The sequence below is a fragment of the Morone saxatilis genome, unplaced genomic scaffold (assembly GCF_004916995.1).
Source record: "Morone saxatilis isolate NCDOM2014 unplaced genomic scaffold, NCSU_SB_2.0 Contig14, whole genome shotgun sequence".
Lineage (NCBI taxonomy): Eukaryota > Metazoa > Chordata > Actinopteri > Moronidae > Morone > Morone saxatilis.
Window position 1 is genome coordinate 11,694,649 of NW_023339696.1, and position 14,478 is coordinate 11,709,126.

The 14,478-nt window shown below is 42.3% G+C and overlaps 2 protein-coding genes across 2 annotated transcripts in view; one reads left to right on the forward strand and one right to left on the reverse strand.

Moving 5' to 3' along the window:
* The window catches only part of gpr139 (G protein-coupled receptor 139), a 12,359-nt gene extending 6,251 nt beyond the window's left edge, over nucleotides 1-6,108 (reverse strand). The window contains exon 1 of the mRNA XM_035655542.1: nucleotides 5,961-6,108. Coding sequence (XP_035511435.1) covers nucleotides 5,961-6,108 — 148 coding nt within the window. The remainder of the gene's footprint in view (nucleotides 1-5,960) is intronic.
* A 6,382-nt stretch (nucleotides 6,109-12,490) lies between these two features.
* The window catches only part of proza (protein Z, vitamin K-dependent plasma glycoprotein a), a 7,132-nt gene continuing 5,144 nt past the window's right edge, over nucleotides 12,491-14,478 (forward strand). Inside the window, exon 1 of the mRNA XM_035655453.1 lies at nucleotides 12,491-12,619. The gene's annotated coding sequence lies outside the window, so the exon portion shown is untranslated. The remainder of the gene's footprint in view (nucleotides 12,620-14,478) is intronic.

Here is a 14,478-nt window from a genome sequence, read left to right on the forward strand (position 1 = left end):
GGGGCCGGGGATGAATGCGAACGGGGGGGGGGGTGGACCCAGATGGGTCTATATGAGGTGGAACATGCAGGTCTCAGCGGGGACGGGTACAGACGGGTTGGAGGAATGCACACTCATGCACGCGCACAGAATGGACATGAGGAAAACACACACACAGAGGTATCCATGTGTGCACACAGAGACATGTGCACGTCATGCCTGGACTCACGGACATTCAGCCGGACACATGCAAAATTTCCCTTTTTGTCTTTGCAGGGAAAAATAATCGTCTCCAGCTGAGAAGGGATTAAAATGACCTGTAGGACAAATAATGGGCTGCTGTGTGTTTATCTCTCTGCCTTAATTTGCTTGTGTGTGTTTGCATGGGTGACCCCTTCTGTCTATTTGTGCAGGAGTGCTTTTGTGTCTCCGCTCCCCCTGCTGATGCTCCTCTAACATAACGAGGGCCATTGACGTTGTTTAGCGGGAAAAGATAAGGCACAGCGTGGTCCCTGAGGTGTGTAACGAGGCTGACTCATCCCACCACTAAAGGGACGTGTTCAGACGGGCTGTCGACAAACGACACTGCGCAGTTTAACCTCTCGAAACCGGTGGCAAAACATGAAATGCCGCCACCTCCCTGCACACTTGTCATTAGGCTTTCTCATGGGCCTCATATAACAGAGCAGACACTGTAAAGAGGAAATTATGCCCCCAAAAAAGAAAAAAGTGAGCATTGCAATTAAGTTTCTTTGTCATTTGGAGGAAATTGAGGTTTGGCTTTGACGGCTTATCCAGAGGCTAATAAGACAAGAGGAGAAGAGAAGAGAGGGATATAGTCGGAGGAAGAAGGCAAGCGTGGCCTGGCCTGAGGAAGGTCACAGAGAGTTAAAAAGAGAGCAGGTTATTGAGAGGGACTAGAGGGGAGGATTAGACGGGAAGACAGAATGAGAGAGAGAGAGAGGTATAGAGGAGAGCAGCGAGCCGGTGGAAGGAAAGGAAGAAGCAAGAGAAAAAGAGAGGGGGGGGGGGGAACGGGGGGGGGGGGATATCAAAGCTCGCTTCAAAGGTCACAAGCACTTTGTTCCTGATGACAACCATTTCCCTTTTGTCTTCTCTAAGTGTCAGACCGGACATAAAGCAGGGCGATTCCTTAATTCCCCAGAACAAAAAACAGGATCCCTGCTACAAAGCCACATAAAAATATGATTTTACTTACTTTAAAACCCAAATTCTGTTTAAAATGAAGAGAAAACTTGCTGTGACGTAAAATCCTTTTATTGCTAATTTGCACTGAAAACGACATGCAAATGTAATATCAAACACGTTTTATTGTGAGCATAAGCCTGATGTGTGATCTGAGAGTTAATGGGAAAGAAGCTCATAAGAAAAAGAAAGATGCAATAAAGAAAATAGAGCAAGAACGAGAAAAAGAGAGAGAGATGTGTATTGCAACAGGATATTTAGGTTTAATGGTCATATTGAGAGAAAGAGGCCCTGGTTGCTGCAAATGATATTGATGCTACTGCAGTGCTCTGCCTCTGCTTACCTCCACAGCCATTCATTTTACAGACAGGCCACAGTGAGTCAAAGTTTGGTGGCGATGACTGTCCTTACATCAAGGCTAACCCTGCTGCCAGTGATGGTGGCATTGCAGACAGACAAACTCAGCTCATCGCGTTTAAAGGACTCGTACACAATCATAATGTGCCCTTGGATGCTCTTTATGAGGTTTCAGCTTCGAAAAAAAAAAAAAGAACCCTGAAATGTGAAAGGTAGTTAGAGTGAGATGGAGGAGGAACATGGAAGAAGTTTAAGTGAACAGAAGATGAGGAGGACTAAAACATTCAAACAACGTCCTATAATTATTCTCGGATTGATTTATTACTGGTGTCCAAATAATGCCGAATGACATGCAGGGATTTGTGTTTTCTGCAGCAGTGACAGCGTTTTGTTGTCAGCTGGTCAAACAAAGTCAACTTGCATCAACATCTCTGATTTATTGCCTGAAACAACACCTCCCTCCTTCTCTTGCCTCCACTGTCCTCCTGCACCCTCTCTGGCTCGTCTCCCCCATGACACCCCTTCCTCTCCTTTCTTAAACTGCAGACTGGAGACAAACCAGAGCTCAAAATCTCCTCCTTCTTCCATTTGATTAACTGAGTGTTCACTATCTTTTTTCCCCGCTGTCCATGCTTCAACACAAACCTCCCTCGCATGCTTTCCTCCTCGTCCAGTTTACACCCCCTAATCTCAAACTCCACTTTTAGAGTGATACTATCTATTAACAAGCCCCCATCCCAACCACAGATTCCCTGTCGCTGGTGCAGATTCATTAAGTAGCGGCTGACACCTGGCCTACACTGTGACGTGGAACCGAGGGCCGTCAGTGCCGTACATCCACAACCTTTTCCCCTGGGGTGGGTGGTTAAGTTGGAGTGGTAGGAGATGTTTCCCAACTCTCACGTACGCCAGTCACAGCGTTGACTGAACGCACCAACATGCTGTTGGCGCTCGTTTGTTCATGTGCACAGGTGGAGGAGAGATTCTCTAAACAGGATAAAAATGAAGAAGCTGACATCTCCCCCACCAGGCAACCACCTGTTGTCACGTAGTCCACGTTCCAGAGTATGTGATGACACCTGGGCCAGCTTTATTTGCCGGTTGTAAGCACTGAAATAGGTATCAGTAATAGGAATGTAAAGATATATTGTGAGTCAGTTAAAACACAGTTCAAATATGTGAAAATTCAAATCAGTGAGATAAAAAATTATTCATGATGCTCTTTTTAAACAGCAGGGGGCGATCTATTTTTATGTAGCTGTATCACGTCACAAAAGACAAGGAAATATGTATTGTTTTGCACAGATTGGAACAAAAAAAAGGATTATTTGATTTGATAAAGAAAAACAGAAAATATATTTTGCTGATTTTTGTCTGAGAAAAAAAATCTTTTCAGTCATAATTTGTCTTCAATTTATTTTTTTTAATTATGAGATAATCATATTGTGAACCCAGTATTGTGACTTGTATCGAATCGTGAGTCGAGTGTATCATTAGACATTTGAGTGATGATTATTTACAGCACATGCTATTTTCAACAAATCCTCCCAGTTTGAATGACAGAATACCTCATTTACCTATCATCATAAAAAAAGGTATCTGATGTCTTGGTTAACATTAAGTATAAAACAACTTAATAAAGGCTGAAGAAATATTGTGGTTTGGGTTAAAATTACTCATCAGTATGGTTACAATAATAACACCACATTTATGTTACAGTTAAAAGAAACTGTTGGTAAAAGCATAAACGTCAGTCTTCCACGTCAAAGTCTGACGCATGGTTCATCCAACAGGTCTGACCTTTCTCTTGTGGCTATATAACAGTGTGTTTGTGTGTTTCCATCTACCTATTTTAGCTCACTTAGCATGTGTCTGGGTGGAAAGGCTTATGACTAATAAAATAATTAAACTGCTTAAATAATTACAAATGTATAATTATTAAATAGAATACAATAGAACTTAATTTAATCCTCTTAGTGGCTTTGTGCTCTGCTGCATTGTCTTGGAGCTCAGACATTTTATTAACATTAACACATTTGCAGATCCTTCAAATCCAGACAGCAACGGTGACCTGAAGGCTGACTTGAGGGCAGGATAAAAACCATCATAAAGAACTGACTGATTTCTGATTAGAGACATTTTCAGCTCAAAGCATAACGCATGAACGCAGCTTCACTTGAACATTCGGACAGAATCGGCTTCCCGGACCACTCAACCCAGTATATAGTGTTTTAAAGACATACTGTACTGTACAAAGAGCAGACCTCACTTCTGTAATCCCAGCAAAGAGGCAAAAGAAACGAATCCTTCATTGGGCTGTTTGCTATGCCAGCACACGTCTGTTCTGGCTCAAGCAGTGTGGTGTAGTGAGCAGAGAGGAAGAGAGAGAGCGAGTTAGCGATTAATTAAAAATGTGGCAATTCGTCTCGGCTCTGTCGTCTGTGGCTCCCCCACTCAGGGCTCAAAAGGTGCTACTTCACTGGCTCTGCTGTTATTAATCTCTCTTTCTATTACTGCTCTCTCTTAGCTCGCCTCTTCTTCTTCTTCTTCTTCTGGGTGTCCTTGTCCTTCCTTATACACCATGTTCATCCTGGGCTTTCGGTTAATCATTTCCCCAGGTCAAACAGTAATCATTTCCCACCACTTGACTTGCGCAATCCCCCTGTCTCATCACCTTCCTTCATTTCACTTGTCACCCTCGAATCCGTGCTCTTGATGTGACCCCTCTGTCCGTCTGCAGCTTAAAGGTCAAAGTCTGAGAGAAATATACAGACATGACGACGTTTCCGTGAAGCCCTGTTGCTGTTAACTAATGACACACTGGCAGGTAATCAAGGTAACAGCCTCCAATCCATCCAGAGTGTTAAATATGTGTGGGTCTGTAGGTCACACCGCTACTACTCACACATGCCGCGCTCATGAAACATTCATGATTCAGCTTCAGCAGAACGAGCTGTGTCATAATGATTGAATAAGTCGAAACTCGGCTGCTGCAACGCATCAGCCCCTTGCTCTCAAGTCTGCCATTAATTCAGACAACTATTGTAAGATTGCATTACACTCTCAGGTTATTGTTACTCAGTGATTAAACAAACAGCCTCAATCGCATTTGTAAAGACGACTCAGCAGCAGAATCAAATAAAACTTCCGCGGGCCGGGCAGGAGAAACTTTAAAAGACAGCAGAGAGACCTGCTTGAGCAAGACTTGATTTGCCATCCGGGAGAAATAATTAGGCGAGATTTGATCAGAAAGACAGACTTACTTTTACTGAGACTGCAAATCTGTGGAGCAACTGCAGCCTTGGCATACAAAAGCTTTTCACTTTGCATTGCAGATTTGTTTTGAACTAGAGCAGCTTAGGTTGTTGATAACATCTCACTCCCAGTCTTTATAAAGGAAGAGGGAGCTTAAGAAGATATGCTAATCTTATGTATTAGAACTAATAAGACAAAAGTCCCAGATTTTATTCCTTAAAAGCCTTAACTGTGGGTTAATTTCACGTCAAATCTCTCAACAGATCTTATCTTAAAATCAGGTCTGAATACTAAAAACCTTGAATAATCTATTATGTTATTTGACCACAGAATGAGTCCAGCATTTGGGGAATGGGCTGAAGCAGAGTGGATGTGTATCTGACAGTCCAGAGGGATTTCAACATCTAAACCGCAATCTCTGATTAGGCATCAGCACCTTTCCTCTTTCATCTGACCTACAGGTTTTCTGTCTCTGTCACACACGTGATGCACACGCACACACACACACACACACACACACACACACACCACTTTGCCTCCCTGTGTGAGACGAGGTCAGCGCTCATAGATCACGCAGTGGGGCAGAGGCAGTAAACGGACTAATCAGTCAATAGTTAAGACACGACAAGGAAGTGTCATTAATCCAGGTCATCAAGAGGAGCCATGTAACACACACTTGTCCCCGAGGTCAAGCTTGTGACATTACTCACATAATCAGTCATGCACACATATGTAACTAGAAAAAGGTGCAATTTGAAGAATCACGTCTAAATAATCCAATTTAACGATGTTCTGCACAGCAATTTTTCCTCCTTTGTTTAACTGGTGCTTGAATATTTCCAACCAAAGAGATGAATGTACAAACAAACTCCAAGCAGGCAGCCACGAGCACCGACAAATGCATACAAAGTACATACACATGCAAGTGATTGCCACAAGGTCAGAATGACAAATCAACAGCGTGCGTGCAAAGAGTGACACTCTGGAGCAGCTGTGTACGACACACACTCACTCAAACCTGCAGACAAGTGCACAACAAATCAAGATGCAAAGCATGACTCCTGCAACCCACCGATGCAGGCTTTAATCACAAATATGAGAAAATTAACACAGAATGAGATGTGCATGTGATTAGACACACGTAAAACACACACATCTCTTACCAGGCAGGCCGAGACAGAGCAGGATGCTGTAGTAGATGACAGGCAGTGGTCCGAGGGGGCATCCCTGGGCAACCTCAGAGGGATGCTGCCCCGGGCTCCAGGTGCTCGCATTTGGGGAAAAAACAGGGAAGATGTGGCTGTGCTCCATGGCCTCTTTCTCGTCCTCTTCCTCAGCTAAGCTCAGTGTCAAGAAGCCTGGCCACACGAGCAAACCGCCTGGTCGCCGGTTTGGGAGAGAGGGTGCTCTGTCCTTGGGTGCCAATCAGCATGAGTGTGTGTACGCGAGACAGCAAGGTTGAGTGTGTGACAAGGAGGGAGAAATGGAAGAGATGGAGGAGAGAGTGGAAGGAGTGGGAGACAACAGACCGGGTGAAGATGCCAGAGATGATATGTGTTAGTAGGTGACGGAAAGGAAGGAGGCGAGAGGAGTGGAGAGAGGGAGGCGCGAAGAGGTGAGTGTGAAGGTAGAAGTGGAGAGGGGAGGATGCTGCCTGAGTGTGTGAGCGAGGGGGAATGAGAGCGAGTCGAGAGCGCAGCGGGAGAGAGAGGAGGAGGAAAGAGGAGGAGAGAGGGAGGGGGGAAAAAAGGAAAGAGAGAGGAAGGTAGATGGAGAGGAAGGGCACGCTAGAGAGGAGAAAGTGAGGGAGAGAGACGGAGACTGAAAGTGGGGGCGGCAGGCGGGAGGCTGAGGGATGGTGGAGGGATGCTCAGAGAGAGAACGAGGGATAACATGTTACTGTTTGAGGGCAGTGAACACAGAGACAATGAAACTGACAAGGAGACAGATGTGACAGATGACAGAAGATAAATAGAGAGTTAAGTCGACTGTGGAAAAAGGATAGAGTGTGTTTGCCCTTGTCATATTGTCAGTGTGTCTCTTTATTGCACAGCGTCTTTCCACAAGTGCATTTTCAGTAACTTGCTTTTGACCAAATTACCCACAAACGAATGCACGACTGCACGTGTGTCCAAACATGTGTCCACATGCCTATTTGCATGTCATTAACATTACATACAGTATAAATACATCTGATTAGATGTGGTTGCAGCGTTAGGTGTGTGTGTGTGTGTGTGTATGTGTGTGTGTGTGTGGGAATGGGGGTTCGGACTGGCTGCTCAATCCAATTTGCCATGCAGTGTGAACTGTCTGAATCTCTCGCTAAAATGTGCTAATGAGCAAAAGGCTAAGACTGAAAAACACATTCCCTCTTAAAAAACATTCCAGTCTCTTTGTTTATCAGGGCTGCAACTGACTGTCATTTTCTTACAAATGAATCTGTCAATTTCTACGATACATCCCTTAGTTGATTAGTCCAAATAATGTAATTTATGCTTCAGAAACATGCAGATTATTGTGAGCATAGGCTTAACTGATGAATAAAAATCAAATTAGTAAACCTTTCTCCAATATGATATGTTTATTCCTCAAACATTTTCAGCTACAGTAGCTAATGAGGGCAGTGTAGATGGAAATGTTTGGGGAATACACATACAATATGGGAGAGGAGTTGTGGTGGCTTGTTTATTAATCCGCAATTAATAATTACATTAATAATCTACAGAATTAATACAATTAAGGAGCCCAAAGTAATGTCTTAAAATGGCTTGTCTGGTCTGTCGAATGGTCAAACATCCCAGTAGTGTTTTCTTAATATGAAAAGTTTATATTTGATATTTTTCTCTCCACTACGCTAAAGTTCAGTGAATGTAAATACGCACATATGTAAAATTTTTAGTAAATTTCTGAGGTATTTTGGTTAAGTATTTTCAATTTAATTTAATGCTACTTTACAGAGGACAGATGAAGGTAATGTAGAAGTTATTTAGTCTCAAAGCAATAGTCTGATATTAGTTAAGAAAGAGGCATTGAGAGAAACTAAACAGTAACATAAAGCTGTCCAACCTCTGCAGTCTGGATGTGAAAATGTTGTATACATTAATTAACATCGCGGCTTTTACGCACACCAATTTAAAAGCCCAGTGACCAGAAAGATTACGCTATTTTCATTTCATAACATCGAAGATTAAAAGTATAAAAGGCAAATGAAGTGAAGTACAAAGTAGATTACTGGCTCAGAAATATACATGAGTAAAGCGTAGGAGTACAGAACAAGAGTAATACCTGTACCCATCGCTGACTATACTGTATCATCAAACTCCATTATTTCTTGCACTTATGATTTCTCTCATTGTAATCAGAAAAAATGCATCATTTTATAAAAAATGGAAACATACAATACTGTTTTCCAGTAATACATAATATTTTAAGTTACATAACTCATAATAATAAGGGCTTTTACTTTTAATGCTTTAAGTCCATTTTGCAGAATTCTTCCACCGCTGATTTATAACTGATATTTATAACCTCAGGCTCCTGACCTACCTTCTCTGTCCTTTTGCTTTCATGCTTTTCAGTACAGGAACTACAGTGAAGTCATAGATATTACCGAGGAAAAACTTTCAGAAAAACAAGAAATATTGTGGATTTTATGGTTTGTTGTCAGAACTGTGGAATCAGAGTATTTATTATTCTTTCTATCAATGATTTACAGACTCCTCTGGGCTTTTAGGAGTTGCTATATGTGCAGAAAGCAGACATCAGAGCAGATTTGGCACGAGTACAGTGAAACATCATGTCCATTTAGAGAGCTGTCAGCTCTGCTTTCTCTGTGCCACTTCAGCACAATCAAGGCCTATATATGCCACCTCTCCACAGGTCTGAGGAAACACAACCACGCTCTTCTCGGCTCTGCTGTCTGAGCAAGATACAGTATATAATTTAAAAGGGAGCGTGTGTGGCTGTGACACTGACCCAGGGGCAGACGAGATTAAAGAGTTTTACACAAAGAAAGAGAGAAAGGTTTTTTTGTGGAAGAAAAGAACTCATGAGTCACTGAACTTGTGGAAAGCAGGGGATCACAAAAGAGGATCAGGACCATCTTAAAACCTGCTTGGAGCTTCAATTATGGCACCTTGAGTCTCCTCCACCCATCAGATGGAGAGTGCTGTATGAAAGGAGGAATTAATTATAGAAACTGTCCAAGAAAGGCTGACCTGTTTTGTGTTGAATGCCACTTGAATAAGATGCAAGAAAGTAAAAGAAAAGAGTGAGGGTAGGTGAGAAGAGTGAAAAGGAGCAATCACGTGCTCTTAGGCTAATTCTTTTTTCCTGTACATGAACAAATCAGCTGCAGGGAGGGAGTGCCACGATTAAGTGTTAAATAAAACATGGCCAGCTGACATGAATTGATCACAGAGAAATGTGGGACAGAGAAAGGTGATTCTTCAAGAGTAGCTAGCATAGCTGTGAAAGACCCCCACAGGGGTAGTGCCTGCCTGTTCTCCAGTACTTAATACAACATCATCATTGGTCCTTGTCACACAGATTCGATTACACGCAATCTTCTGGCGCTTTGATATAGGCCCGATTGTGTTGTGTGTGGGTTATTGTTTGCAGTCGGTTTCAATATAGGACAGATACTGTACGTGTGAGGGTATTTGATTTGATGTGCAACTATTATGTGGTGTTACACAGCAAACCAAACCAGGGCAGGTAATGGCTGTTGCGTCTTGTTAGTTATGTAGTGTGGTCACACCCCCGCCTGACCTCATTACTTTCTGCTGTGATATAAAGGTGTAAGGTCAATGGTGGGAAAGGTCTATGCAGGTCATTAGTGTGTGTATATGAGCGACTGTGTGTGTGTGTGTTATTAACCCATTACATCATCATTACACACATTGTCTGGAGACCTCACACTGTCACATCTTCACCGACCTGAACAATCACAAGGACACACACAAATGTGCAAAACCAAACACGTGTTATCGCTTCAAACGCAGATATAGATTAGATTCAACACAGATATGTTGAATTGTACGTGTGTGTACCTGTTGACATTTATCGTTAGTTACTTAGCAAAAAATAGCAGCTTTGAAGCTGTTTCATCTATGATGAGTGATGCTTGCAGATCAATTAATATTTGGGTTGTTACACATAACCATTACACCCAAAGCTAACATAATACGGCACAAGCAGAGTCTCAGCCGTTCAACGCTTAGTACGGTGTTATTTACTGGGCCAAATGCAACTTTCAGAACTCACAATGGCAATGTGTTGCAGTATATGTTTATCACCATCTCAGTTAGTCCTTTAAGTCCCTGAATCAAGCCTTAAATCTGAGAAGATGAGGTGACGAGGATGTGAGGTCAATGCTGAAAGGGAAACAAGACAGCCGTGCTTTGATGTTAACATGCTAACCACGACGATGCTAACATGCTGGCGTTAAGAGAGTGTCACCCATATCATCTATGCCATCTCAGTTTAGCATTTCGCATGCTTAACATCTGCTAATTAGCACAAAACCAAAGATAGGTAAGCTGAGGCTGATGGGAGTAGCATTCGTTTGGGTATTTGTTCATTAATTTGATGATGAAGAAGAAAAGCTAGAAGAAAAATCAATACAATTCGTCCCATGGAGATTCTGAATGTCTGTACAACATTTTATGGAAATACATCCAGTAGTTGTGTTGCTAGCATGGCAAACAAGAAACAAGTGATGAAAAGCAGCGAGAGGCGAGGAGAATAATCAAGACTCCAACATGAAGGGAGTCCCGGGGATTTCGTCTCTAGCCTGTTATATCCATCACCAACTTGTCAGGTATCAGGTAGCATTAATTATAGATGCCTTCTGTGATGGCTGAGCTGTTTGTTTAGTGTTCCTGTAAAATTGGACCCTGGATTTGAAGAGGAATGGGTCAGCGAGGTCACATGTGAGTGCTGCGCTGCTCTTTCTTCCCTGCTCTCCTCCAATTTAGAACCAACAGTCAAAGAATAATGAGAGGAGAAGGAAGAAATGGGAGCAAGAGAGAGAGAGAGACAAGGTGAGAGACAATACAAGAGGGGCATGTTGAATAATACATAACTGAGAGAAAGAGATTGGGGGAGATATGCAGAGCTTTTTTCACGGCTGCTGTTTGCAAGCCAGCATACAGTACACGCTCTCTCTCACACACATGCACAGACTCAACACTTCACACGTACATGGACACATGCATTCACTCAACAACTTTGGATTTCACCTCAGACCACAATCGCTAGGGAAATTACCACAATCTTAATCATTTACACATCTAGCTACAGCTCTGCAGGCCAGGGCGGGCACTCCCCACCCGTGGGTGAGTCTCCCTGGACTGGGCAGTCCAGCTCCTGCCCCTGTCCAGCACCGGGGACCAGCTGGTCTGAGCAGGCTCTTATAATACCTCCGTTATTAGACTTGGGAAATGGAGACATTTAACACGGCTGCAGCTGAGACTAAAGCCCCACGGCCCTGTCTGCAAATTACATTGCTCTCACAAACAATCCCATTGAAATAAAGCCACTGAGGAGGGTCTTTCGCTTTGGAAAGCGTAGCCTTGATGGCCCAGTTTCAGGTTGTGCTTTTGATAATCGCCACCAAGAATCGCTAATCACAGAGTTTGACATTAAATATGCAACAAGAGTAGCTCGTAACTTCTCCCAAGTGAACCAAATGTTTTGTAAATCGTATAGCTTTTATTTATGTTGCAGATATCAAACTTCAAAGCCGCTCCGCTCTCCGTTTCTCAACAGTTTCCATCTAATCCTCCTGTCCACTTTGATTTTCACTTGTCCGCTTTCGCTGATTTGTGTAGAGCCCCAATCTGGTCGTCTGGCTGTTTGCTGTTGTCTAGACTGATGTGTGTTTGTTTGCGGTGAGGCTTTTTCCTATTGATCACAGAAGATAGCATCCCATTTTGTTTGATCAAGTGTGCACAGCAGCGGTGGTCATGATTATGATCACACCACTGAGGGAAATAACCGTGATGGGATGGCCCTAAATCTTTTATTATTTATATTTCTGAATGCATGTGCACCTGACTGTATCATATACCTTATATCATGTACAGCTACATACACATTTGTGCACAAATACATGCTAAACCCAGGCCACAGATTAACTCTTCCTGCTACTTGAATTGAAAAATCTGCTTTCCATCCAGTGGCTGGGAAGAAAGCAGGGAAGGCCATCACCACAGCGCTGTGTTTTATGTCAGTCGAACTGCATACACGTGGGGGCCAAGTGCAGGTTAACCTGTCGCCATCTCTGCTTTGTGAGACACCACAAAGTCCCGACCCGTGTAGATTTATTAGATCATTTTTTATGATGGAAAAGTACCACAAAGGAATGAAACTGCAGCCACAACAAAGACATCATAAATTAAACTTAAAGACATTAAAGATTTTAGACCTCCTTACAGCATTGCTAATGTGTCCTACTTTGTCCCACATTTGTTTTGTTGGGATCTGAAGCGAGCATCATCCTGGGCATCAACCAAATGTGAAATAACAAAATGACTTCGCGGCTCTTTAAACCCAACTTTCATCTGTCTTGCAGGCTTTTAGTAATTCAGTGTCTCTCTCCTGCAAAGGGCAACATACTGTACTGCACAGTGACAGTCAGCTCTGTCTTACAGCGCCCCCTGATGGCTCCTCTTTGTCATTACACCCTCCACACGCACTAAACAGTGAGTGGGTGAGTGAGCAGGCTCGGATGTGGTCATCATCCGTTATTTTGGACCGATCAGTGCAAGGCTGCGTTTGAGGACCAGGCCGGAGAAGTACATTTATTCCGTCCGGAGAGGTAGGTACCGACTGTTGTTGTTGTTGTTTTGTAACATTACTCAGACCCACCCTGAAAACAGTGACGATTTGTGACTGTTTGGATCTTTTCAGACGTGTAACGCTGCAGCAGCATCCGGAATTATTACTGCAGCGCACAAGATGCGTTATTGTCCTTTCTCCTGTTTTTGTTTTGCAACATCAGATGAGCTAATGCTATCAGCTACACGGACAGGAAGCGTCCCTAACCTTAGATAAACACACTGTGCTCTGATGAGCTGAAAACGTACATGATTTAAAAGCTATCAGTGTTTGTTTACATTGTGTAATTGTGTGTAAGGCCCACCAATATGGCAGCAGTGCAACAGTGAAATCTGCACAATCACTGATCACTGATGTCATTTACTGACTCCTCAATAATAATCCAGCTAACAAAAGACGTTTATAATGAAAATAATAAGGATATTCACATTTACAAGATGGCATGTCTTTTCCTTGGGTTTGAATCGACTTTACAAAGATGAGAATTTAGTTTCATTAAAGGATTATCACACCTTTATTTACTGGAACATGCTAAGTGATCAAACTCATCTTTTTTACTGAACTGTATAGTTATGTCAGCATATCCAAGCATTAAACACCATATTAAGAAAACAAAAACAAATACAGTGGTGTGCGAAGGTTTGGCCACACCCTGACAAATAACACATTTTGGAGGGTATGGAACATAAAACACAATATTTGCAGCATTACATTAATTCATTGTTTCATTTTATTTCATAAATTAAACAAAAATAAAAACATAATTTTGGCATGTGCAAAAGTTTGGGCAACCTAAGAGTTCTGCAGTCTCAGTTTATTTTTTACAAGGTCTCATCAGCTCATTAGGCCTGAGGCATGTGAACAACTATCATTAGGAAACATCAGCTGAAGCCAATTTCAACCCCTCACATGTACTCTGACTCCTCAAACCTTGTGTGAACACTCACCAACTATGGGTTCCTCTTATCAACTGCGTAAGACTCTTATTGATGCCCGCTGATGTCCATAATGCAGGAGAGGGCTACATGAAGATAGCAAAGTGCTGTTTCCACAGTGTGAAATGTAATTAAGAGATGGCAGTTTCGGGGGAAGTGTGGAGGTTCAAGATGAGATCTGGAAGACCAAAAGAAAATTGCTCGTATGCTGCTCAGAATTCATTAGAACTAGGGCTGCACGATATGGTAAAACCATTATATTGTGATTATTTTGACAGATATTGCGACTGCAATTCACGATTATGTGGGAATAAAACTTTTATCATCACAAATTAAATTAAAAAAAAAAAAAATATCATGATGATATGAAACTTTTGTGGCAAACAAACATGTTTTCTTAAATCTGGAGAGCAAGATTTGTAGACTAGCGCACTTCTGCAGTACTTCATTATAATGCTGTTTTGTCACACAGTTTACTTTTATCATAACATTACAGCTCTTTCAATTTTCATATTGCACTTGGCCATATTGCGATTTTGATAATATTTTGATTAATTGTGCAGCCCTAATCAGAACCTTCATCTGAAAGCAAAACACCTGCAGCAGCTTTTAGCAGACTCAGGAGTTCCACTGTCCAGAGCTGCTTATAAATAAAACCATCATGGAAGAGTTGGTAGAAGAAAATCTTACCTGTGTTCATGTCATAAAATCCAAAATCAGAAGTATAAAACAGGACATCTACAGAAGCCTGATGTGTTTTGGACACAAGTCCTGTGAACTGATAAAGTAAAAATAGGACTCTTTTGTCACAATCAGCAAAGGGATGTTTTGAAGAATAAATAAGCAGCATTTTATGAAAAGCACACCTCCCCATCTGTTCACTATGGGGGTGGATCTATCATGT